Source organism: Numida meleagris, chromosome 4 (genome assembly GCF_002078875.1).
Source record: "Numida meleagris isolate 19003 breed g44 Domestic line chromosome 4, NumMel1.0, whole genome shotgun sequence".
In the NCBI taxonomy this organism is placed as follows: domain Eukaryota; kingdom Metazoa; phylum Chordata; class Aves; order Galliformes; family Numididae; genus Numida; species Numida meleagris.
This window is the reverse complement of record NC_034412.1, coordinates 12,903,609-12,930,517: the sequence shown is the minus strand read 5'-3', so window position 1 is coordinate 12,930,517 and position 26,909 is coordinate 12,903,609. Positions and strand designations below refer to the sequence as shown.

Here is a 26,909-nt window from a genome sequence, read left to right as displayed (position 1 = left end):
ATCCAGCAAAATAAAGGGAACCTGCTTTGGAATCTTCTTTCATGACATCGACTACTTGAATACTTGCTGATTTTGACTGCATCAAGGCGGGGGTGATGGCCAACTTGGCAGCCAATCTATCTTTGCACTTCCTAGATAAGAACAGCACAAACTGACACTTGATGATGCCCTACCCCAAGCCGGGGCTTGGAACCTGTCCTCAGTGACCGACGTGTTCTGCTCTTCTTTGCCTGCTGCTATAGGACTCACCAGTGGGACCGCCTCTTACAGGTACCTGCAGGCATTTCAGGTGCTCTGCCTTTTTACTTTTATGGCCTTCCACACTATCATTTATGCTCCTGTTCCTTTTATGCATGAAATATTTTCCTTGGACCCACGTCTTTAAAATGCACTATTTGATAGCTCTTGATTAAAATCATTCTAAGATAACCCATTTGTCTGATCAGTACATTAGCAGTTCCTCCACCTGCTGCGTGTTCGGGTCATTAAAGGTGCCCGCTCTTGGTTAATGGACTCCGGGATGCTTCACTGGAAACACTGACACAACATCCTGTAGGTTGGTACTGTGATGGAGTGTCTGTGAACACCGTGAATATTTCAAGTGTCCTGCCTAATAGTAGACATGCTGGTAAATACTTGTTAGAGCTCTGGTTACAGGAAGATTTGCAATTTAGCACTAGCAGCTCAATTTATCATCTTTATTTTATGACAAAGCCAATGATAAATCAGCCCCATTCCCCTTAATGTGTTCATATGTTGGCAAAGTCATAATTGTCCAAACTGACAAACAGAAGAATCAGAAAATAATTTAGAAAAGCCATACTGAAAGAGTAGAGCACATTTATGATTAATACATCACATCTAGTCTCTGTACTAAATGGCAATATGAATTACGAAGAATGGCAACTGTACTAAATGTGTTATTAATTGAAGTAAAGCCATCAAATAATAATAAAAAAAGTTAATTAAGGAATGCTAGATCCGTTCCTGATTTCCTAAGGTGTGGGAGAACTGTCAGTGCTGCATTTGCACTTGTTACCTCAGAATTAGCAGAAAGCAGTGAAGGAGATGTCTTTGAGTCATCACAGTCATCTTTTCCTGCAAAGCCAGAAAACACGTCATTTGATAAATGAGCCGCGAGTGAAGTCTGAAACACAAAAACAGAGCAGAGTGGGAATTCCTTCCTAAGGAAGGGTGGGGGCCGAGTGAGTTTTCCAGTGGCAACTCTCATGTGTTTGTTTTATTTCTAAAAAGTAGCAGATTCAATTAAACACATAACATGGACAAATGCTTTCCTTACAAACCAAAGCAACTTTGAGATTCCTAGAACTGTGTGAACAAGAGTCAGCTTAAGGTGCTGGACTTATCAAGAAAATAGGGATGTGTTCTCTCTACTGCCTGTCCAGTACTGCTCTGAAAAGGGACAGCCTGAAATTCCAGGAAATACCAAAGCTCTTTTGGAAGTGAAAATACCAAGATTTTAGCATGTAAGAGCACATCAAACAAAATAAAGAGCTGTTGCTGATAGCAGTTACTGTGTAAGTTTAAATTCAAATAATTTCACAGGATCCGATGAACAGGACTTGTGCAGAAGCACTAAGAGAGAGAATTGTGTCTTATATCTTCTTGTCACAGTGCAAGGGCCCTTACACAGATTACTTCCCACAGAGGAAAGCAGATCTGGTGAGAAGGTGGAGCATAGGGCTCAGAAAGTCATCTTTTCAGTCAGACCAGCAGGCCGTTCTTCTTGTGCACGGCCACGGTAGTAGCACATTTGTCCCTACCACAGATTCAGCATTCCAGGCCTCCAGATTTCAGGCCTCAGGGACAAATATAACACCCCCAGTCTCCCTTTCCCCCCAAAAAAAGTTTTTGTTCAGTGTTCAGAAAGAAACAACATTAGAAAAAAAACTACATTAGAAAAGAAACTTTCTTGTTTTGCAAAGTCAGCTGTCAAAATTCAGACATCTATTGTGCACATCAATATAGACTTTTTCCTCATGCAACTCCCTGCTATTTTTGTAACATAACCCATGCATCTTTTATACAAGGAATACGTACACAAAGCAGCATAATTAAGATTACATGAGAGCCTGTAAATCTTCTGGTTTGAGCTTAAAATCCTTCTTGTATACATTCCCTATGTACAGTCCCTACCTGTGCTTTTCCCCCTGTGCAGTTTTACCCTGCAAACACCAAGATGCTGATCCTGTGAGTTGCTGACTTCAGAAATGAATCATCATCAGTTTATGAAAGGATTTATTTATTTGGTACTCTGCAACAGCAGGGGACACGGGGCTTGAAAAAGAAAGGTCATTCCCATTTCTGTATTTCTAATAGACATTTAGCTCAATATTAATGTCAATGCTAACAGCTTTATTTATAGGTAACTACTTTACTTTTCTGATCCTTCTGCAACCATCAATGGAAACCAGACAGAATTCTGGTTCATGGGTGACTTCTCTCTAGCAACATCATTTACATTTGGTAAATACAGTTTAATTCAGACTGAGCGCCTCATCTGCAGTGTGTAATTCAGGGTTGGTTCCTGGCCAGGGCATGCCAAGGAGTGATGCTGCTCTGTCCCTGAGACAGCAAAGGTGCCAGCACCCGCTGCACGTCTGTGTGTAGGGCTTTCCCAGCAGCCTGTTCCCTGTGTCAGTGTGCCCCTCAGCCCTGAATTTTCCCTTTCCTGCACAGATCTGCAGGACTTCTTGGGTGGTGATCAAGAACCTGTTACACATGAACAGTTCAGATGTTCAACAGAAACTTGAGAATAGATTAAGTCTGCAGCAATCACACATAAAAGGTCCCTGAACATGCAACCCACTGGAGCTTGCTACCCTTGCCGGTGGCTCTGCACAGAGGCCAGCTCTGCAGTGAATGTAAGGCCTGCAATACTTTGTATTTTTAAATAGCGGATCTTCTCCAGACACCAAAAATATTGACAATCAGAGAGCTGCAGCAGGGAACGTCTGAGCCTGCGGCATGAGGATTACACAGCTCACTGAAGTTCACACTGACTTTCGTACATAACAATTTTATGAACATTAAACTAAATTCATAACTAAATCACTATACCTAGTAGTTCTGGCTGCTAACCAGGAACATGTCAGTTATGGACTAAGTAATTTTCTGCTTTCTGTCTAACTTATTTCCCATTTCTGTCATTTCAGAACGGTTCAAAATACAGCTGTAAATATGACCTCTGTTCTGACAATGCAAAGATCCTCCATCCCCACAGCCTGCCTCCGGGGGATGGCAACTTCCTTACCACAGTCCTTCACTCAGCCTTGCCCAGATGTGTCCCACTGCTTCCTCCAGCGCCACAGGGACATGTGGGGGTGCCCCTCCCCAGGGCTGCAGGCAGGGCATTCCCACGCAGCTGCTGAGACCAGCGTGCCTGTAACAAACCTGAGCCCCTGTAAAACCCTTGCACACCTCAGCCTCTGCTCCTTGCTGTCTTCCATCATCTCCCTGCACACAGGAGTACTGTTGGTTCCTCTTACCAACCATAGGTATTGGGACACCCCAGCAAAAGCTGAACCTCTGCTACACAAACTCTCTTGGAAATTCAGCACACACACATCCATGCTACCCTACTGCTTTCTTCATCCAGCTCTAAAGAAACAAGAGGATGGGTATTACATCTGCTGCCTTGCAGCATCCTCTGTGTAATTCTCAGTGTACTTTGTGTAAAACACAGCACTCCTTCAAAGCCGTGGCAGTGGGAGCAGCCTTCCTTGTGTTTTGCAGGAATAGGAGCAGTGAGTGCTTAACAAACAGCGCAGAAATGAGAGAACAGGTTTGTGTTCTGCATTACCTCACAACTGCAGAGCCTTCTACTGTTCAGTTCCTCCAGTCTTTGCTTCATGCAAACTTTTGTACCTTGTCTACTGGAAGAAGCACTTAAAGCAAAAGCAGCTGCAGGCTGCTCTTCAAATCATCTTTAAAAGGTAAATGGTCACTTATTGACTTGACAACCTACGTCTCTATCCATCTGCACTAACACTGCTTTCAGCAACTTTTTTTTAACGTCAAGTTTTCTGGTGTTCAGCGAGACTCCTGACCCGGTATTCCATTTCTTTCCCAAACATCCTCGTCCCGAGTCCCACAAACACAGAACCACTGAGTTCATCACTGTGAGCTCTGCCACAGCCCTTTAAAGAGCATCTTTCACAGCCAGGGTGAAAACGCTGCTGAAACGGGTCGGGATTACCGACCTGTGAACAAGATGAAGCATTTAAAGTTTGCTTTAGAACTTAAATAAAGCAGTGTTTTACAGCACGGCTGTCTGAGCTCCGTGCGAAGCGGTTCCCGCACACGCGGTGACACCGCGCCCTGCCGCTCGGGCCGAGCAGCACCGCGCCACCTGAGGGCAGAGCGGGCGGAGCCGGGGCGGCCGGGCCGAGGCTGCAGCCCCCGGGCACTGCGGGGCGAGCCGGGCTGCGGCCCCAGGGGAGAGCGGGGCAGGCAGCGGCCGCGCCCCGCGGAGGGAGGGCGGGCGCTCGGCCCTGCCCGGCACGGCCCCTGCCCTGCCCTGCCCTGCCCCGGGGGCGGAGGGCCGCGGAAGCCTTTGCCTCCTCCCCGGCCGCGGCACACGGGAAGAGCGGGCGGCAGCCAGAGGAGCCCTGCCCCAGCCCGGCCCCAGCCGCCGCCGCCGCCCGAGGATGCCGCCCGCCGCCCCGCGGCCGCTGCTGCTGCTGCCGCTATTACTGCTGCCGCTGCTGCTGCTGCCGGGGGCGCGCCCCGCCGCCCCGCCGCCCAGGTACAGCCCGGCCCGGGCCGACCCATCCCCTCCCCTCCCGGCCCGCACCGCGCGTCCCCGGGTCCACTGAGCTCCGCGGGCGCGCCGGGCTCCTGCTCGGAACGGCCCCGTGCGAGAGCAGCGCCATCGGCACGGCGCAACTCCGTCCGTCCCCACGTGTGCAGCTCACCCCTGTCCTCAGCGGCAGCGGCGCGGGGTGCTGAGCTCCTGTAGCACCGGGACCGCTGCCCGCCGCGGCTGAGCCCCAGCAGCTGCCCGTGGGTGGCTGGGGGCCCCGGGGTGTAGGAAGCTGCCAGAGAGAGCTGCTTCGTTACATGGCTGAGTTCAGAGCATCGTGGGGTGGAATACTTGGGAATCAGAACATAATTTTATTACCTAAAGACTTGTTAATAATTACTTCATAATTAGAATAGCAATTTTCTGCGATGTATCACCGCCACCATCTTACATACCGGAGCACGGGAAAGGGCCGGGGTTCCGGTCCGAGCAGTACTTCTCCCCCCACCTGAGGCTGGGGAGCTGCACGCTGTGTCCCTGCTGGCATCAGGCAGGCGATGAAAAGTTTGTGTGAAGCTACTGATGATTTTAAGTATTCCAGCTTTGTTTTAAGTTTTCAGACTGTCTGTGCCTCTTTCTTATTATACAAACAATAAATGAAATATAGTTAAAATTGAAGCGCTATTTTTCCTGTTGTCCTCAGGCCTACCTTTACGTGTGGAGGAGTCGTATCGGGAGAGTCGGGGTTCATTGGGAGTGAAGGATTTCCGGGAGTGTACCCTCCAAACAGCAAATGTACCTGGAAGATCACGGTAAGAGCTTTTAATCTCACAAAGTCAGTGCTAAAGGCAATGAATTGCTGTTAACGCCAGTGCTTTGCAGGGGGTAACAGATGCGTGCAGTAATGAGCTCAGTATCTCGGTGCAGCTCAACTATCCGGAGCTTTTTAGGATGGCTCTAACATATATGATAAGAGTGGCTGAAGAGTGCAGTAAAGAACAGACCTTGTCTATAGTCAGATCAAAATTGCATTGGCTTCCACAGATACGTCTTAACTGTTTTAAAATCAGCCCTCTTGAGAGCAAACATGCACGGTTCCCATCAGCACAGAAATCAGCAGTTAGACCAGAACGGTAAAAGCAAAGCTTTGAGGTGTAGGCAATGTCAAGTATCACGAAAAGCAAAACTCACTGGCAAGAAGATGCGGAAGTTTCAAGCAGAAATGAAAATACCATGAATAGCTGGTAGTGTGCTCGTAGTAACGCTGTTCTGCCAGAAAGGACAACTGGAGTATGTCATGCAGCAAAGCAAAAAGGAAGTGTTGTTACATTTACCGATGACCATGGAAAAGCAAAGGGTATGACTGACACTTTGATGCTGAGATGAGGCTGTGGGGCAGAGGCACTTTACTCACAGACACCATTAGGCAACAAGGCCTGAACAGTTCAGTGCTCGCTGTATCCTAATCCACAGACTCAGAAAAAGAGTTCTGAATAAACAACTTTACTTTTCCTCGCATCTGTACAAATGGGGCCTTCCACATTTGCCCACCAAATTCCCCTCCCATCTTTTTATGCACAGCTCACCAGCAGCTCCTGTGACATTCAGCCGTAGAGTATGGACTTTGCAGAAGAAAAATTAGTATATAACAAAGTAGTCTTTGTGTTGAAAGGAGCAGTAAAGACAATCTTAGTTCACAGCCTGCGCTAGGGGCTGGTGATGGGCAGCCGAACAGGATGCTACAGGGTAATTGTCTCCTGCTACTATAGAGATGCTGACGCAAAGCAGGAGGCATTGATCTGTTTACAGTGTTCGGCTGAAACAACTCTTGTACCAAATGAGTGATGTAGTTTTAAACATTTTATCTGAAGGACGGCCATGAAGCTTCAACAGCTGCTTTCTGCACTTTGATGTTGCCTAATTATTAGGGCCGAGTTAAAGGTTACCTTTAATCTGTGAAGGGCATTATTCAGACGAGTACGGTGTGAGATGTATGCTGGCAAATAGATCTGCTTCCCGCTGCCTGAAGAAACTGGGATCCCAGCACTCAGCATGTCTCACCTTGCAGACTGAACAGCAGACACCAATTCCATTTGGTGTCATAGGCACGTGCCTTAAATAGAAGGAAAAAGTAATCCAAGTTACTTCACCAACATAAGTCAGTATTAGATGTTCAAAAGTTCAACACTGAATATGAGGGAAAATAGTCATCTTGATGACGAGAGCACCGTTTTTGTTACCATTAAAACTTTCAGACTATAAATGGAAGTAGTGCTGAAGAAGCATTTACTGCTGAATCCCATGGAACCACCATTCCACATCTATTGGAAGTAAAGAGAGCACAATTGTTTGTATTTAATGAGTTCACAGTGTGGTTTCATGGTAGACTTAATGCTGCTGTTGCCAACACAATGTGAGCACCCAGGTTAGCCTTGCAGGTGTGAGCAGCCTTACTACAAAGCCATAGTGGAGCCGTGTCTGTGCTCAAGCCTTATTGTTCATGGGAGGGAAGTCAGCAGCTCCTGGCATTTCATCACCATCCTCACTCTTAGTTTGTGGCCGTGCTGCTGTTTGCTCTTGCTCTTCTGGCTGAGGTTGTCCTGCCTTCTGTAGCTCACCCAAGGCCAGAGATGGGTGCACGACTGCAGTAGCTGAGGCTTTCCTGTGCTCCCACCTCGTTCAACTCCAGTTAGACACTGTTCACTCTGCCAAGCAGATATTTTCCCCATGAACTCTGCAGAGCACCCTGTCTTTTGGAAGCGCAGGGAGGATTTAGGGAAGGTAAAGCCAATCAAACCATGCAGCCTCAGTCTGTGAAAAGAGTGATTTACCAAACTAAAGGAAAGTGGTACACTCAAGGATCTGGTTCACCAGAGTTTAAACAGCAGATTCCTTTCACCAGATACTGCTGAGGCTCAAAATACTTTGCAGTAGCACCCAAACAAGTAAGCAAGTTACTCTGCCATGAAGAAATATGTATGCTGCAGTTACTCTGTTAAGCTTCCTCATTTAGCATCTGATCTTGGAAGGTGAGCGAGACTCTTGCCTGTCCGTTTTACCCAAGGGCAGTGAGCACCTTCCTGAAACCTGCTGCCTAGTGCAGGATCAGGCCAGTCTGCAAGGCTGGGAAAGACACTGATTCGCTTTCCATCTGGGGCTCAAGAAGCATGATGCTGTGTTTTCTCAACTAGAGGATCTCATCACCTAGAGAAAAAATCCCCAGTGAGGCAGTGACAGCTAATTCATTCTTCAGAAGAAAGCAGGTTTAGAAAACATTATGGGTAATACAGATAAAGCAACGTAGCAATGTATCAGCTGAAATCCTTCCAACTGGTTTGCTGGAGCTAGAAGAGTCTCTCTAACTCAATTATGGTTCTGTTAGTTCAAGAGACTGGGACTTTTTCAGCTGGCTAAAGAAAACAGCTTCTCTATTCTAAGAGCTCTAAGAAGTGTTCAGCACATGCTTGTGGTTCTATTACAGCCTTGGCAGACCATCCTGCAGCTTTCAGTTGGCTTTGCTAAGAAGTCATTTGTACAGCTATTTCCTTTCCTATAGTAATGTATACAGCTTTATCTAAAATATGTCATATACGTTTAATTTTAATGCTCTGTAATCCTTCTTGGCTATCACCTCACATAAATGTGTCACACAGTCCAACAATCTGGATCACTGTCCTGTGTTTTTCTGGCAGACAGCAGTTCTCTTAAAAGTCTCGCAATTTTACGTGCAAAAATAATACTGAAGACTGTCAGAGTTACATAAGGTTATGTTTTTATAGGTTCAGGAGCTGTCCTGGCAGGTTTGCTGACAATAAATGGTCTGAAAATTTCACTTATCAGGAAGGTTGGGAATCTGCCCTGGAGAACTGAAATACTTAAAGCATTTTCTCAATGTTTTAAGCCTTTGTTTTTCCATATAGACCTGGAGCTTCCAGTAGAGAACAGGACTTTCCTCATGGTTGTATGGACTGCAAATAAATAGTTTAACAGAATCTGGTGCCTTGCCAGGGAGAGCAAACTGATATGAATTTTTTCAATTGTTCTTTCTGGCTGGAGAGGACAGAGCTAGGGAACGAGAGACTGGGCTTGAACTGCGGCTCGTCCTGGGATGTCATTCCAAATATCTTTCACACTCATTCTCAGTAGAGACAACTAATGTGTTTGGCTTGAAAATTGCTGATATGTTTTTCAAGTCTACCTGGAACTACTATGGCATAACTTACAATCAGCATTTTGGTATTAAACATTTACAGTATAGGTTTAAAAACTGACCAAAATATTTTCTCAGAAAGTTAGTATTTCGGGGGTTTTCACCAACAAATGATTATTTCCAAAGCAAATAATCTAAAACAAATAATTTGGAAGAGTGAGAAGATTTGGGAATCCTCCCCAGAAACTGAAAGAGACATAATGATGAAAAAGCTCTGTTTTCAGTGAGAACAACAACAGGAAAGTAGCTTCAAGGTAAGTGAGTTTTAATTAACATAACATTAAATACCTGCAATGAATGATAACCGAAAAAGATCTAGGAATCTTATTTTGTGGTAGGTTGTATATATAAAATAATCATGCTCATTCCAAGAGGTTAATGTGCTACGTGGATGATTTATGAAAATTATGCTCTGGAACAACTTTCCCTAAAAATGCAGGGAGTGCTCTTTTTCTTCGGCCTTCAATAGGAATAATGCAAATTCAATACAAAGAAGAAGTGGCATCCTTCACAGGAGTTCAGTACCATAATGTCTCATCCTAAAGAAGTTCAGAGAGCCAAATAAGTGAAGCAAAGGGCAGGTAAGGGTCAGTCACCCTCAGTATGACAAGAAGGGGCAGAAGCTGTGGCTCTGCCATTGCAAGATACCAGTTGGATGGATAAAACAGAAAAATAAGGCACACCCTGCAAGGGAGGCATCACATATTCTTCCTTTGACTTCTTTCTCCTTTTCTTTCATATGAGCAGAGCTACAATCCCTTCCAATTCCTCCCCTGAGGTATCCATCTTCTTACTGAATCAGACTCAAATGTGCCTCAAAGAAAACTGAGTCATGCTGGCCTCTGCTTTCTCCCCTGGGTTTTTCATGGAGCAATATTTTAAATATCCAAGGATAAACACTGGCAGATTTTAACACATTGGCTTTCAACATTTTATAAAGGAAATGGTAGAAATTAAAGAAAAGTATTGTTTTCCAAAAATGCGTGTATTTGGGGTGGGATTCCTTGGGAGTAGCTGCAAACTGGTGTGGCTGTTGCCAGAATGTGGAACTGCCATCATCTGCACTCGTGTCATCTGCTCAGCCCACAAACTTTTAATTCCTTTAGCATGGTAGAACACATTTGTTATTTTTGTGAATAATGACAAATATTATTTTAATAAGTAATGACATTAATATACAATGTAATGACAGAAAGTAGTGCCTGTCATTAAGGGACCCAGTTCATATAAACATAAATAACTTCTCCCCAAATTCGGCTAAATGTGAGCAAGGATCATTCTGACAACTCAGATCTGCACAGGCTTCTCGTTAAACGCTCATGACCATGGGGCTGAGTACATCTGTGGGGAATAGTCTTGGCCAAGATCAAGTAGACTGAAAGCTAGAGACAATAAAAACTGTAACGAAATATATAATGTCATGAAGTACAGTACAACACAGTTGATGGTGAAGAAAGAAGGAAGCATACAACAGTGCATAGAATTCCTCTTACCATGGAACAGAAAACCCAAGACTTGAGTGAACGGCAGGCTGGCAATTCAGAGTCTGGCTGCTTTGCTGTCCTCATCTCCCTCTCAAGCATGGGTCAAGCCCTACGTGCTGGTTCTCTGTGTCCTACCTGGGGCAGCACAAGGGAGTGGGATGCCTGGGGTAGAGCTGAGTGCTGTGGAAAAGCAAAAATCCTCTTCCTCACCCCAAAACCAGCCAGCTCCCACATTTGAATTTCCTTCTTCAAACTCTGGAAGGGACCAGGTATCTTCAAAGAAGAAACTGAAGCTGAGAAGGTAGGGGAAGTCTGATAAGCACTGACAAAACAATTTTCTCTAATACGATGGAGTGGCTCAACTTTCAGAAACAGTGGAAGGAAAAGGGGAAACTCATTAAAGATGATTAAGTTGTAACAGAACTGCAAGACATTGAAAGTATGTAGTGGGAAATGCTGGACAAAGAGCTTAGCCTGTGTTAAATTAAAACATCGTGACTTTTAAAGGTCACCTGGTTCCTGTTGTACCAAGATAAAATTAAAAATAACAAGCATTCCAACTCAAAAACGACAAACGTTATTTTACACACAGCTGTTTACTACTTTTGAAAAAAAGGACGCTTTTATTTAACTGCCTAAATCTGACTTGATCTGACTAAATTTGCAGCCAGCATTTTTCTTTAGTCACACAGAGTCTGTAGTATAACTGTAAATAACTTCAGTTCTTCTGACATGAATCCCACATTCCTCCTAGACTTTTTTCTGTTAAAATGATACATGCCTTAATGCCTCTCGGTGATCCATCCAGACCCGCAGACAAGTGAATGCAATAACGAGAGGTTTAGTTACGAGATCAGCGATTCAAGGAGTCATATTGCTTTCACAGAAAATCTTACAAAATGTCCCCACATCTGTGTTGGCCTCATGCTGAATAAATACACATGCGGGTTATTTTCTTGTACCAGCTACAGGGCTTGCTCATTTCTGTAGCATGAGAGCTAAACCTAACATCTGACCTTAACGTCTTCTAAAACATAGTCATTGTGCTTTGGAATTTCTGGGTAAGATTAGATGAGTTCTGTGGTTTTGATGTACCAGTAGTAGTAGTAATAACATGCGTCAGCACAGGCGAGCTGAATGCAGTTTCGGAGAGAACTTTGAACAAGGATTAAAGGAAAGTGTTCTGACAGTATATTCTATGCTACACCGTGAATGCAGTGGGGCTGGTCAGCCAGCATGTACTTGTGCCCTGGGCAGATGTGATCTGCTTGTGCACAGTCTGCCCTGCAGGATCAGTACTGGCACTGGACATGAAAGCAGCTGCACAAACGAGTAACCTTAACATACAAACAGCACATTTTTTCATTACGTTTGGTTAGTGCTGCTTTTATTAGTCTCGTCTGTGGGTTAAGAAGTCATTTTCATCTATCCTCTTCTATCTGACAAAGCATTTTTAACAACTGAGACTCATAAAATTCAAAGACTGTTTGACAATTTCATACAGAAACAGTTTAGGTCCAGTTTATCTCAAACTGGTGTTTTAAAATGAGTCACTGTTAAGGAAGGAAAAAATTCACGAGCTCTTAAATGGAGTGGTGTAAATATGGACTCACTGCAGATATATTAAGTGTGTGTTATATATTTAAAGCAGAAAATAGCAGTGTCTCAGTAAAACAGAACAGCAGCAATTATTTTAATTGGTAACCGCTCTAGTGGGCTATGAAATGAGCAAAGATAATTACATTCTGCCTATCTGAGGTCCCTCTATGCTTTAAAATACTGTTTCCCTCCTTTCTGTCCTGTTAAATAGTACTGAGTGCTTGTTAAAATAGTTTGTGCTTCTTGGTGTGCTGCTTGTGCTGTTAAAAGCTTGCAACTCTATCCTAGGGAACGTTCTCCTCCTTGGAAGCTACTACCCTCTCTTTATTTACATCCTTGTCAGTACTCTTCCCTCTTCCACGATGTCCACAGGTAGACATATGGGATGTACCTTATCTTATGTTTTCTCAAATGCTTCAGAAAACAAAACTTTTGTGTATTGAGGACCCACTAATGGCTCTTTGGAACACTTTATAGTTTAACACACTCTTTCCAAATGTAAGTGCAGCCTTCAAGATGAATGAACCCACTCCAATAGCTGATATTAGAGTTGTTCAGCATTAGCTGCAAAGCTTCCAGTTTTATTTATAAATGTAAGTCATGCTAATAAATAAATAAATAGATAAATACAATCCTATGAAACCTTATGACAAATCTGCAAAATAAGAGCAGCCATTTCATTTCCTCAAAATTATAAATTGCTTATTCCATATTTAAAAAAAACTATCCCCATTCATCTTACCCCTGAGCCCCACTTGATGACAGGGAGCTGCATGGCTGAACACATGCTTCCAGCAGGACTAAATGAAACATGCCACACTGAACTGGGAGGTGATGGCACGTAACCAGCTATGAGCGTCTGGGTAGAGGGTACTGTGCATCAGGAGGAAGCTTAAGGCAGCTGAGATGGCCAGAGCTTTATTTTTACAATTGGCCCAATATGATGTTAAAAGCCATTGTTTAGAGTATAGTTGACAAACAGAGGTTAATTGGCAAGGGGAGAAGGACATGAAAATATTGTGCACACAGATCAGATAGATACACACTGTCAGTCACACCTCAAGATCTCTCTCTCCCTCCCCCTCTCTCTGCAGGTTCCCGAAGGAAAAGTGGTGGTTCTTTCTTTTAGATACTTAGACCTGGAAAGTGACAATTTGTGCCGATATGATTTTGTGGATATATACAGTGGCCATGCCAATGGACAGCGCATCGGAAGGTTCTGTGGTACAGTGAAGCCAGGTGCCCTTGTATCCAGCAGCAATAAAATGTTGGTGCAGATGACTTCAGATGCTAATACTGCAGGAAGCGGATTCATTGCAAAGTTTTCTGCAGCAGAACCACATGAAAGAGGTAACTGACAGTTACGTATGTGCTGAAGACAAATTTAACTTTATGGAGAGCTACACTAATGCTTAAGATGTGGTGTCAGAGCCATTAGGAGTTGTGGTGCTCAATGTATTCATTAATTACCTTGCTTAGCAAATAGCATAGTACAATTGCTTATCCATAACAGCTAGTTAATCAAAGTAGTGAAGAAGAGGACTGACAGTACTTTAAGAGTTGCAGAAGGGCTGCATCTGGCAGCAATATGCTAATAGCTTGTCAGTAAAATGGCAGATAAAATTCAGCGTAGATAAATGTTGCAAATAAGGGAGAAAACATCCTAACTTGCTATGCTACAGCAGGCTCTGAATTGAGTATAGCGCTTACGAATGAGATCTTAGGCTTAAAATAGATGATAATAGATAGTAGAAAACAACAGTTGAGAATCAATCCAGAGTTCAATAGGTATAAATAATAATAATCAGAATTTTAATTTTTTGAAAATGACATTAAGATCAGGCTACTTCATGAATCTCCTAATGGAAAACAGCTCAGTGAGAGCATAGGAGACGGCACCAAAGCCAGTGGAGAAAGCAAATATGTAACACAGTCACAGTCCCTTCTAATACACAAAGCGAGTGGCTGCAAAGGAAAGGAGATGGCAGTTCCTCTCAGTGAGCTCTCAAGTGCTGGAGTGCTGTGCTATGCGACATTGAGGATTGTAAACTTCTACATTAGTTTAAGAAGAAATATGAAAGAAAAATATATTAGAGATGACTGAACGTAATGGTGTTAGTTTTTGCTTGGAGATGACAGGGAGGATGTAGCACTGCACTCTTGTCCTGCCAGCTGACTCCTCTTGAAGGCTTTTGCTACCAGCACAAACCAGACTGGGAAGATCTTTGGGCTGATACGTGGGCTGTTATTAGGCAACCAGAATGTGATGAAATCACTTTTATAAAGACTCATAATCTTGTTATAAATAAGGATTACATACCTGGTGCAGGTCTGTAACTTGGGGCTGAGGAGCAGGCACAGAGGAAAACATCTGCTTGTGCTGGGCTCTCCGCAGGGCACAGCTCCCTCAGGGAACATCTTCAGCTCCACATGGCTCCGAGGGCTGTGAGCACCCTGTACCTCCTCCAACCTCGCTGCTGTTCACAGGGCTGCTTCTCCCTTTCCCCATCTTGCTCTTCTTCTCTATCTGAGGCATTTTGTGCCATTTCTTCATAGTATTTTCCCTGAGGAGCTGCCAGCGTGCTGCTGGGCCCAGCTGTGTGGCACTGGGGCTGCTGGAGCTGGCAGTGCCTGGCATGGCGCAGCCCCGCCCTCTCCTCACAGGGCTCCTGCCAGCACCTGGGCACTAGCACAGCAAGGTTGGCTCATCAGCTGGGTCACCCATACTGCTTTACATTATAACACGCATGGTGTGCCGTACTTCCAGGGGACCAGTACTGCGGGGGACGACTGGAGAAGCCTTCCGGCTCCTTCCAAACACCCAACTGGCCGGAGCGGGACTACCCAGCAGGCGTCACGTGCTCCTGGCACATCGTGGCGCCCAAGAACCAGGTAACGCACTGCCTTCCCCACACCTCCGTCCCCCACAGCTGCACACAGCGTGCCACTCACAGCAAAGATACTGCCTGGCTGAAACTTGAAGTCAGGGAGGTGCGCAGAGAATATTAAGGTCATATTTTGAACATTTGCTGGAGAGAAGTTACATGGATTAAAATATCAAATCCAAATTAAGTCAGTTGAGGAATTTACCATGATAGGCAGCAAAAATAAATTAGTAGCTCATCTGAAGAGGCCACTTACTGTAAGAAGCACTAACAAACTTTGGATATCGAAGCATTACTAAGTTACTTGCACTTTCCCTGCAGCTAATAGAATTAAAGTTTGAGAAGTTTGATGTGGAGAGAGACAACTACTGCAGATATGACTACGTCGCAGTGTTTAATGGTGGGGAAATCAATGATGCTAAAAGAATTGGGAAGTATTGTGGAGACAGTCCCCCAGCGTAAGTAACTTTCTATGATTATGAACTTCACAGCACTACGTATTGCTTTGCTAACAGTTTGGTACTTGGTTTTTGAAAGATTTTTTTTTTTCCTTAATATGTCATTTTCTACCTTCAATTGCATTTCTAGGAGTTGCTTAATAATATCTTGTCTCTCCCCAGGTTTTTCCTTTTCCCTCACGTGTCCATGACTATCCCTGGCTCCAGTCCAAGTTCTGTCCTGTCCTCAAGCCTCATTAGAGCACTCTCTGATGATATCCATACTAATGCCAGTGGTATTAGTATGTACATATAGTATCAGTATTGATGCTAGCTGAATACTAGCATCACTGTGTTTTGATTACAGATACCAAAGTGGAAGGATCCAGCTGATCTCCCTCGTTCCTTGGCTCTTTACTCTGTTCCATTCTACCCTCTGCCATATGATTTTGCTCATTCCATGGCTGCTCACCAGCTCTTCCACTTGTGCTGAGCAATGCCCCTTCATAGGACATGAACATGCTGGGTACCACCACAGACTTTCACAGCAGCTTTGCTGCCAAATTGCTGATGCCACACTCAGAAAAAACATCCCCAACCCATCCAAACCCCCATCTCACCCAAAATGCCCCCACATCACCCCTCTGGCTCCGCCTCCCTCCCAAGAAACAGTCCCCCAACCCAGCCAAGGGCACTGTCATTATATAAAGAGGTCTGGCAAGAGTAGATCATAATTATTTTAAAAGCATATAATTTTTCTTCTGTGAGACTAGTAGTTTTTTTTGGTTTTGTTTTTTTACATCGTACCTCTTCCATTAAGCCTTTTAAAACAGAGTAGCTTTACAGATTGAAAAGGATTATTTTTTTTTTACAAGAATACAAGCTAGTAAAAAAAAAAATCTAAGGGCATGAATAGACTTAAGTCTCAGAAGTGACAGCTAGTTTGATTCCCAAGAGCAACTAATTGTGGTCTAGGGGAAGGAGGTGCATGCCTCAGTCTTTCTAGGGACAGTATGCTGGGCTGAGATTTACTGTGAGGTTTTTGCAGTTTTGGTTGGCTGCTTTTCTAAGGTTACACAGTATATCCTCTGGAGACAAGAGGGTAGGCAGACATTCTGCAGAACTCTTAAGAGACTTTTCTTCTCCATGCAGCAGCTTCACTCTCTCTTGCTATTTTTGACCATTACCTAATAGCATGACAGTCCTAGAAATAAAGAGAGTAAGCTTAGCCTTACACAAATTTATAAGGAATTTGGTAAGGATTTAATTAAGGGTGGGTAGGGTAGCACCTGAAATATAGTCTTCAGTTTCCTTCAGCCACCTTAAGCTTTTGGTGTTAAACTTTTCTAAGTTTCCATTTTGAAAAGATGTGTCTTCTCAGGCTTAAGTTCAGTGCAGCCTTCTTGTAGTTAAATACTGAAATATGAAAATATACTGACTCTACAGTGCTACTGGTAAAATGTTCTTTAGGCGCTAGATGCTTCAGGCCATTAAAATGATGCAAGAGACAAAGTTTTAGCTGTAGTTACATGCATAATCACTTTGTTTGCAGGAAGAGCTTCACTAACAGAAGTAGAACTATCTTTCCATATTGCCTCCAACCTCCAATCTGTGAGATGGAGGGAGACAGTGCAAGGCAGTTAGTTTTAAGGAGTCCACAAGGCACGAGCACAATCAGACTAGTTTCTGTATGTAAGCTGTGACATTTCAGACCTTTTCCAAATCAGGTAAGAACTGAACTCCACAAGATCTTATTCTTCCCTTGATTCTCAGGAGGCAGCTCTGAACATCACCCTTTAAAAATGAAGCTGGTGGCCTCCACTCCCTGGAATGTAGTTGCTTCTTTCCAGCTAAGACCTAGGCCAGCTGCACAAGTACATTTTGAACCATCAGGATCTGGTCTTGGATGACAAGGCAGTGCAAAAGAAAGAAATGCCAGTTAATCCCTGAGAGGTGGCCAGAAGTGGCTTCCTAAACCACCTCTCCGCTGTGGCTCAGCATCTATCCCCACAGCAGGTCAGAGCTGTGCACTGGTCAGCCAAAGTTCTAGTGGGCTTCAAAACATAAGACATTTTAGTATGGACTTTGTGCAACAGGCAAATAAGGGCAGAAGTCTGGGCTCAGACCCAGGCCACATAGCTTAGAGATGAGATATCCTGTTACAGAATATTAGAAGTGTACTGACAGCCAATTTTAAGACAGCGCTGCTTACTAACCTGCTCAAATACAGAGCTTGAACACAGTCACTTTCCCTTGCAGAGTGATATATAGACAACTTATGTATTCAGTGAGAAGGAGGAAGTATGTCTCTTGGGGGTTTTCCACTAGCTGCAAAATGCTCACCACAATTTACCAGAAAAACACTATGGACCAAAATCCTATAGCAAAAGAAAAGAAAACCATGGTGTGTAAACTGAATAATGAAGGAAGCCTTCTGTAAAGAGTATTAGTTGCTTATCTAACACAGCAATTATGCAAGTTGAAACTCATTAACAAGCAGTTACAAATAATGTAACGTGGCATTCTGTAACAGAAACAGTATACTTAAGTAGTATGAATGAAGTGAATGCTTTGAACTCATTTGATGGTTACAGAGATGAACCCAGATCCAGCTGTAGGCCAGCAGGCATACAGTGTAACCACATATCCAATTCCTGATTACAATTAGTATGAAATATAAATGAATAGTATACATAATAATCACATTTTATTAGGAGAAATAATTGCTAAAAACCAAACAAACAGCAACAAAAACAGCACCTGAGATAAAAAAAAAAAATACACAGGTCAAATTTTTCAGATTGCTTGGTTTTTTATTTCTAGAGCTCAGCAAGCAGAACAAAGCTTTCCTACAGCTGGTAAGTGCTCTCCTAATTCCAAAGCCTTTATCAGTGCTGTGGTAAGAAAATTACACCCTGTGCATTTACCACAGCAACTGTAAATCTACAGAATTTCAGATAACGATGCACTTACTTTTGTTTATGTCAGATTCAGCCCCTAGTGAGCTGACTTCTGAAATACCTGCTAAAAAGGAAAAGAAAAATAAAAAGGAGTCGATCGCAAGTTTTTACAAGTATAAGGTGTTATAAAGTGTTATGAAAAGTTTTGAAGAACTTCTGCCTGAAGATCACGAACACTATCAGAAATCCTGGAAAGTAGCAAGACAGTCATTTCAGCAAAAATCCATCTTACAACCATTTCCTGATTTCTTCTCTCAAGTTCCATTTGCCTCTATATTCATTTTTCTTCTTCTTTCCTAACAAAATGTGGTCTTCCTTGAAAAAAATTGGTGTTAGTAGATATTAATCAATATTGAGACAAGGTCTGTGACATGCTTAAAAGAATGAGTGATGTGCTCCCTTGCTAGACTTGCATGCCATACAATTTTCTCTAGCAGTAGTCTTCACCAAAGCCTATGTCCAGAGGCAGTTAGCATCACAGTAGATATTACAGTTTATGAACTTAAAACTAATGCACTGACGAGTGCTTGTTTATGACATTTCAAATCCTTACAAAATAACACCACTAGCTCTGTAAGTCCTCAGTAATAAAAATCCAATCTTTGGCAAAATACAGCCCCACAGAAGAAGTAGCAACCCAAAATATTTGTAGTGGTTTTATTGAAGAATTTCAGCATCCCACATCGAATTCATTTCTGTCAGGCCTTCCAAATGTGTAATATACTTTCCATTAAAGAAAAACGAATTAAAACCCCAAAACAATTACTCAAGTCCACTACTACTGAGGATTCCTTTAACATATTTCCTCACCATATTAGCCTAGCCCCATGGAATGACATTCCAGATAAGTGAAGTCTGCAATGAAGTCACACAGAAGAATTTAAAGATATTTATACTGACATAATCCTCAGGAATCAGGTTTTCACAATTCAACAGAATGAGCTTCACAGTCACAGCATCAGTGTCTGAAATGCTATCAAAAGGAGCACATATTTCAGTAGTTGTCTGGGGCAGATACTGCATTTACATCAAAAATATGAAGCATAATCTGTTTTCTTTTTTGTGAGAAGAATGCTATTAACTTTTTTTGGCTTTGACATTAAAACTAATGGAAGTTATTTTGTTTTTCTGTTCCAGGCCTATTCTCTCTGAGAAAAATGAGTTGTTCATTCAGTTTTTATCTGATCTAAGTTTAACAGCTGATGGTTTTATTGGCCATTATAAATTTAGACCAAAAAAGTTACCCACAACTACAGTTCCACCTACTACCACAACAGTCCCTGCTACATCAAGTAAGTTTTTTGGCTTTATTTGATAATAAAACAAATTTATTCCAGGAGGAGAGTTAGGTAAAATGTAATATGAAGTATATTAAAAATCAGTTTTGTGGTTTCTTAGTGCTTAAAATGTTGAGAGAATTAATTAAGAATTAATGTACTCAAGAGAGCACATAGAATCTACTTAATGTTATTAACAGGAAATTTTTCCAGTTCACCATAACAGTTACTCACTCCAGATAAGAGAACATTATTGCCTCTTCTCAATTTTTGACAGCTAATGAGCAAACACCTCTTACCAAATTCCACAGAATTCCACATATTCCAAGTTCCACATATTTCAATAAACAGTTTTATTTAAAGATGAAGTTCTTCCAGAGAAGTTAATATGTAATAAAAGTCTGGCCATATTTCTCTTCATCTAGTTATTAAGATTAAGCAACATTGATATTTAAGCCATTTGAGCCCTCTTCACATTTTCTAAACATCAACATGACCCTCTTTCAGAATTGTGTTTATTCAGAAATTTTCAGGGGCAGAAATTTATAACAAAATACATCAGAGTAAAAATAAGTTCCTTTTATATTTAAGATGAAACAGCACATATGAAAGATCAAAGGAGGATTTCTCTGAAGGCCTTGCCAAAACTACCTCATTACTGAGGTACTGAAGCGATAAAGTCTTACAGTTTCTATAACCTGAATGAGAGGTTTTAGATGCAGTTATAGCACAAAACCGAATTATTTATGATGTTTTGTGACACAACCTAATTTGTACTTAAACTGCATCATAAGTCAGGACAGCAATGGATTTCCAGCAGAAAACCAAGAAGCCTGTGGTGCTTAAATACTGAAAGATATTTAAAATAGATGAAAATAAGCATTATAAAAATGAAATCATAGTGAACTGTAAATCATTCTGACGGAATCGATAGTTTGGTAACAAATAATTCAGCTCTTTTTCATTAATAAGCACTTCTTAAAGTTGTACCTCCCAACATTTGTCTCAGTTAACCCAGGCCGTCACCTGTCTCACGCTGCAACCTGTCTAAAGAGCCCTATCAAATACCAAATGAAGAGCTCATGAAGATGAAACAAAACAAAAACAACAACAACAAAAATCCCACATCAATAAACATGGTTCAAGGATTAAACTTGACATTCGAAAGGCAAAATAACAAACATGAAGATCTAACCATTGTGGATCTGCACTGAAGACAAAATTTCAGTGTCATTCATTTGAATTTTAGAATTCTTCATAAAAAGAACCAGTTTATACCATTAAAAGAGAAGTAGAAATATAAATAATAACTGGTTGGAAAACTGGACAGAAGCTCTTTTGCAGAAAGAATAGGCTGAGTAAGACTTGTGCAAAATATTTTGTTCTAAAGGAAAAAAGCAAGGAGATTCTTCACAACTAAATTAGGATGTGTTGTGTTTTTTTTTTAATAAATACATTCACATAAGTTGTCTGGGTTTATTACAGTTTTTAACCTCTCCATCTCTCAGCTCAAACTTTCCAATAATTGTGACCTCATCGACCAACTCCAAAGAAATCTGAAATGGGCATAAAAGCCCTAAAAATACAATATGCCAAGACATTATGCGGAAAGTGTTATCTGAATGAAGTACAGAGACCGTTAATGTACACTCCAATGGGAGGTGGGAAAGGAGAGAGGGGGAGAAGTGTATTTACTTGTCCTTAAACAAAGCACTCAGCTTCAGAAAGGAAATGTAAATCAGCGTGAAGCAGCTGTTGCCTCTAATATTAGATTCTTCACACATTATATTGTGTTTCAAAATCCCATCTGTCAAAATTATACAATCCTACATATCATGAAGCAATGTAAAAAAAAAAATAGAGACAAAGATAGGAATTTGAACTCTGCTCCCTTTCATCACAGTACAGTAATTTCAGATATAAGTCCACCCACTCTCTGAAGTAAGCGTTACTGTAATATAGTGTTATAAGACTTTAAATGCACTAGTAGGGCTCTATGGTAATAGACAACAACACTAAAAAGTTCCACATTTAAGATCACACTACAATCAAATGTAAACATTCTGTAAAAAATCCCATGTTATAATGCCATTAATACACAAACGTAGCTGAAACACACGGAAAGACGACTGGAGGTGATGGCAGAAAAAGGGAATATCATTATTGTGATATTCATCCCTTGCATTTCAAGATCTAGTTAATGTGTATATGCTTTTAAGTATACTGATTGCATTTGCTTCACACTATCTTTTAATTTCTTCTTTGTTCTTCAAAGTTTCGAAACCTACAGTTGCCTTGTGCCAGCAAAAGTGTAAGAGGAGTGGGACTCTAGAAAGCAATTATTGTTCAAGCAACTTCGGTAAGAAAGTAAAGTTTGTTTCTTTTTAAGTAATCATCACTTGGAAATGTATGTTTACGCTGCTGGGAGTTTTACCAGATGTAGTTATGAATGATCCTTAATATACTGGTTATATTTTTACAAGCTCTTACATGTGAATCTGACATTAGTATGTCTATCACTCAAAACACTGGAGATACTCCAAAAGAAGCACCGCATGTATGACTGCAACAAGTGTATTTGCTCAATCTAAAAATCATATCACTAGATATAAGGCAGCCTACAATAGGAAATACTGATTCAATTACTGTACCTTCATCTCATTTGTCTGTAATCAGGGAACAGGCATTTTTCGCCATACCTGCTGACTATTTCACAATTCAGTCTACAGACTTACAAAATATTTTTTAAGACTTCAGAAAGCATGGAGGCTTAAAAGCACTGCTTTCCATACTCATGCACAAATCACTGATAAAAAAGGTTGTTTGCTATATATTTGGATGGCATTGTCACTGATGATTTATGTCTCAGAGGCATTTCCCAAATTAATACTGGGAGCTTCTTTAATCCCTTATAACCTTTAATACCTCATACCACCTTTGATGGAACAGCTTCGTCCTCTCACAGCTTAAAATATAATAATAATCTAATTCTCTCTAATCTCATAACTAAACCCACGAGATTGAAGGTAGTCTACTGTTTCAGGAAAGCAGGGGCAGCTTTACGTCATTTTGCTAGAAAAACAGTTCAGGACTGTGACTGTACCCTACAGCAGAACGCAGTCACTGCAGCATGACCTGCTCACCACTCTTGACTACCAGCCTTGTTTAATTCACAACCAGTACAGGCTGGCCCAAGATCAGAACAAGCAGAAAGAAAAAATATCGTACTGACCACACCTCTGCTGTTGTGGCTGATGGTCACTGACACTATACAAAACTAGTTTTTTCTCCACTTTTCTCGCATTGGGGTAATAAATCACTTTCACTCTCACCTTTTGCCAAATTACTGATGACACCCACGTTTCCAGTACTGTTTGCATCATTGTTAAGAGCAAATATGTTTATTCAGTTTCTATGGTCCATCAAAGTATTTATTAAAAATAATTAAAATGCATCAAATGTAATTTCTTCTAGTAATAACTGGAACTGTAATCTCAACAACAACACGGGCTGGAAGCTTACATGCAACAATATCAATCATTAATGTATACAAGGAGGGAAACTTAGCAATCCAACAAGCAGGAAAGAATATGAGTGCTAAGATTATTGTAGTATGTAAGCAATGTCCTCTCATCAGAAGAGGTAAGTACAGCCAAATAACTGCTTTGTGTTTTTGCAGAAGACAACAGTCTTGAAAACTGCTGTTTGAAATATGGCCACAAAAATCAGTAAAATTACAATAATTGATTCTATAATCAGCTACTAGTATTATGTAGAATCAATTTAAAATACAAGACAACTTACAGGTTTATATTGTATTCTTAAATTTTACCTATAAAGTATTTGGCCTACTTAGATCAAAGGACTTTGAAAAGCTGTTTTAAAAACTCACGGGATATAAAGTAAAATCAGATTTCACTCATTCAAATGAAACTCAGTTCTACTTTGTTTTTACATGTATGTATTTTGGATTTATTTTTCATACACAGTTATTCAGAATGGAAAAACAACATGCTTAACTTGAAAGAGCTGTATGTCACAGCAAATGAATATTTAACTTCTCATGGTGCTTCTCTCCTGTATACCTTTACTGTACTGTATTAAGCCCATTCTACATCTGCATACAGCTAGTATTTGTATAGCTGTCAAACAGTGTTATATAGAAAGGAACAAAGATTTCCAGTTAAACATAACAAAGGCTACTTATATGATAAGAAATAGACTCTCTCATTAAAGTAACTAAGCAAAAAATGAAATATTAATCAGCTCTGCTTCTAGAGTAAACAGGTAGAACAGGAGAACATAGAGCCATAATAGGAAACAGTCAAAATAATTTCATAAGCATATAAAAAGATCCCATCGCTGCTGGTATTTAAGTATATTACTTCTAAGTGGGCAGTATCCAAGTGAGCAATCCTTGTCAGAAACTTGCTTTTGCTTTTACCTTTGGTTCTTCAGAAATCAGACATCTGTTTGGGAGACAGAAGAGTATCCTTGGTGGAACAAATTGTCTCCTTTTAGGCAGATTGGCTCCAAACCACACACTTCAGTTTCTCTACGTAAATACTCTACCTCTGAATTATTTAAAAGCCATTACTTAACGTCTAAACTTTCTACATTTCCGTTTACTTCCCAATAACATTACTCTTTCCTGCGTGAGGCCTTGCAGATCTCTAAATCTTCTAAGCCATGCAAATACTCAAATCCATCTGATTGCCTCAATATCAGGGCTTATCACACACTAAGCCCACCTTGCTTACCTGACTGCCACTCTATATTCCTAGAATATGTTTATGACCTTGGGGAAGGAAAAGGTAAAGGAAAAGACTGAAGAGCATTATATTACAAGCTGAGCATATGAGAAAATATCCAAAAATTAATGAGACACGTTTCTCTCTGGATGTTAGTAGTTAACTGATCCAGTATTTATTCTGCATTTCTAATGTTTTTCAGATTCATTTGAGAGTCTGTGTTTAATAAACATCTGCAATATATTTAGCTATACAGTAGACATATATTTAGCCATGTATCATCTACTAGATTTTTATGTAATTGTAGTTCATTACGTAAGTACAACAAAGATAGATAAGGAAGTATATATATGCCTTGAGTAGGAAGCAAAACATAGTAAAGACATTGGTTACAGAATATAGGCTACAGAGAACTCTGCTTACCCACCCATGTCTTGGAGGTCTGTTCTGTAATATTATGCTCTCTTTTGTAGGTTTGAATTACATCATCATGGGCCAGGTAGAAGAAGACGGCAGAGGCAAAATCTTTCCAAACAGCTTTGTCATGAGTTTTAAGACTAAGAACCAAAAGATCATGAATGCCTTGAAAAACAAAACATGTTATAACTAAACTCTGCATCTGCATTCTATCATCTCTCCTGGAAAATAATTTTCACTTAGTTTAAGTCATGAAAACACAACCATCAACACTAAGACCATGCTCACCCTTTCCGCCCTTTCCTCCATCCCAACCACCCCACAATCCTGACACAAAGTGGCATCAATTACAAATCCTGAATCTTAAAGTTGAAGATTTGCAGCACATCCATCTGATCTGAAACATACCAAATTCCAGTTAATTGGAAGCTGTTAATTTATAATTGTCCATTTTTTAAGGAGTATATATGTAAAATAAGAATTTTAAGTGCAATATTTATAGTAACTCATTTTAACACAGCTTTTTCTCTTAAGTTGTTTTATTACATAGATTCTTGCATTATTATCTGTGCTTAATAAAATATTTTAAGAATAAATCATAAACCAGCCAGTTATTCATTATGTATAAAGTAGGGCAGGCTAAACATAGAATTCTTTATTGTTATTATTCACATGTTTTTGATGTTCTGGTTCTTGCATGGTATGACTGGCACTACACCTTCCTGATGATTAAGGGACTGAGTTTTTTTCCATGGAAGCCAGTGAATCACTGATTTGACTTAGGACTTGCATTTACTTTTCAACAAATTAGGCTTAACTGTTCAACAGCACCATGATTTTCTCTACTTCTGACCACCCTATACTAAGTAATGTCACTATTAAGTTCTGTAAGGTAATTACGGAAGAGGACAGAAGGAATTAATTCAGTGGCAGTAAAGTACACCTGCAAATTGTTTCAATTTTTGTCTCCACTGTGAAAGAAAAGACAATACAGCAATACTCAGTCTGGCACTAGTGTAAAAAGCAGAATGTATGTCTAGAGAGATTCGTCGCATCTGACTGTATACAACAGACAGATGTTACTCTGAAATGGAAAGGCTAAATAACCAAAAAGGAGGAACAAAAACAGATGATAGGTAAAGATTAATACTGAGAAGTTGAACATTTTGGTCAAAAACATATGAAATTGGGTAAAACAAAAAAAGCTCAAAAATGAAATGGAACAGAATCATGGATCCATTTAAGTACTTGTTTTCCTTGTGTGTAAATACCATATCAGAGTTCTTTTGATAATCTGTGACCATGTACAGGAAACTGCAATGAAATACAGTCCCTATTAGAAGCGCACACTGCTTATTTAATTAGGGCAACATGGATTACCATTCTCCTTCAATTACTGACTCTCATATGAAATGCCAAGAGGTACTGCCATGGTGCAGCTTGCTAACGCAGCAGCATCCGTTGCAGAGATTTAATGGGTAGCTAGGCAGAAGACAAAAGAATCGCAGGGAGGCTCAAATGTACAAAAACGCTGTGCTGGCAGCTGATGTCAAACAGCTCAGGGCTGTAATCACATTCTACAGACTGCTAAGATTTTTCCTTACTGACTGAACCAAACAGCATGTCACTGCAGAAATAACATTTGTTTACAAACCAGGAGCAATTTTGTAATTTTCAAATTGCAGTTTTAGGCCTTGTTTTCCAGTATCAGTTCTTATCCAAATTAAGGGGCTTTAAACATTGTTCTCTCCGCATTTCCCAGCAGCAGCCTAGGGAGAAGCAGTGTGGAAATCACGCTTAGAACTGTGTTGAACTACAATGATCTATTTTTATTTATGATTACAAGACCATCTGTCATGTAACTTTTTTCAGCGCAGCAAGAAGAGTCTGGCAGCTTGCTCCTCCTCTCCCAAATGGTAGGCAGAGAAAGTTCCTGCCTGCCTGCTCGACACTCTCCTTAAATTCCCAATCTGAACACCTCCTTTTACTGTTCATCAAAAAAGTAAATTCCTTCACAAAATAAAATATATCCAAATGCTATTTAACTTTTTAACTGTAATTAATTTAAAATATTTCCCAGGACTGGCAAATATGTTGCAGTAGGAGGGATAAGTGAAAGCCACT

At 41.0% G+C, this 26,909-nt stretch overlaps 1 protein-coding gene across 1 annotated transcript; it reads left to right on the top strand.

Annotated features, from left to right (window-relative positions):
• Nucleotides 4,656-25,388, top strand: PCOLCE2 (procollagen C-endopeptidase enhancer 2). Its single transcript, XM_021394082.1, has 9 exons — nucleotides 4,656-4,768; nucleotides 5,469-5,577; nucleotides 13,153-13,408; nucleotides 14,826-14,950; nucleotides 15,265-15,401; nucleotides 19,478-19,632; nucleotides 21,893-21,976; nucleotides 23,092-23,259; nucleotides 24,842-25,388. The coding sequence occupies exons 1-9, from the start codon at nucleotides 4,671-4,673 to the stop codon at nucleotides 24,976-24,978; spliced, it is 1,269 nt and encodes a 422-aa protein (XP_021249757.1). The 5' UTR covers nucleotides 4,656-4,670; the 3' UTR covers nucleotides 24,979-25,388.

Excerpts from the sequence above, each read along its gene's own strand:
- PCOLCE2 (XM_021394082.1), top strand. The coding sequence starts at position 4,671 with ATGCCGCCCGCCGCCCCGCGGCCGCTGCTGCTGCTGCCGCTATTACTG. Across the intron at positions 4,769-5,468 it reads CCCGCCGCCCCGCCGCCCAG|GCCTACCTTTACGTGTGGAG; the intron begins GTACAGCCCGGC and ends TGTTGTCCTCAG. Across the intron at positions 23,260-24,841 it reads ATGTCCTCTCATCAGAAGAG|GTTTGAATTACATCATCATG; the intron begins GTAAGTACAGCC and ends TCTCTTTTGTAG.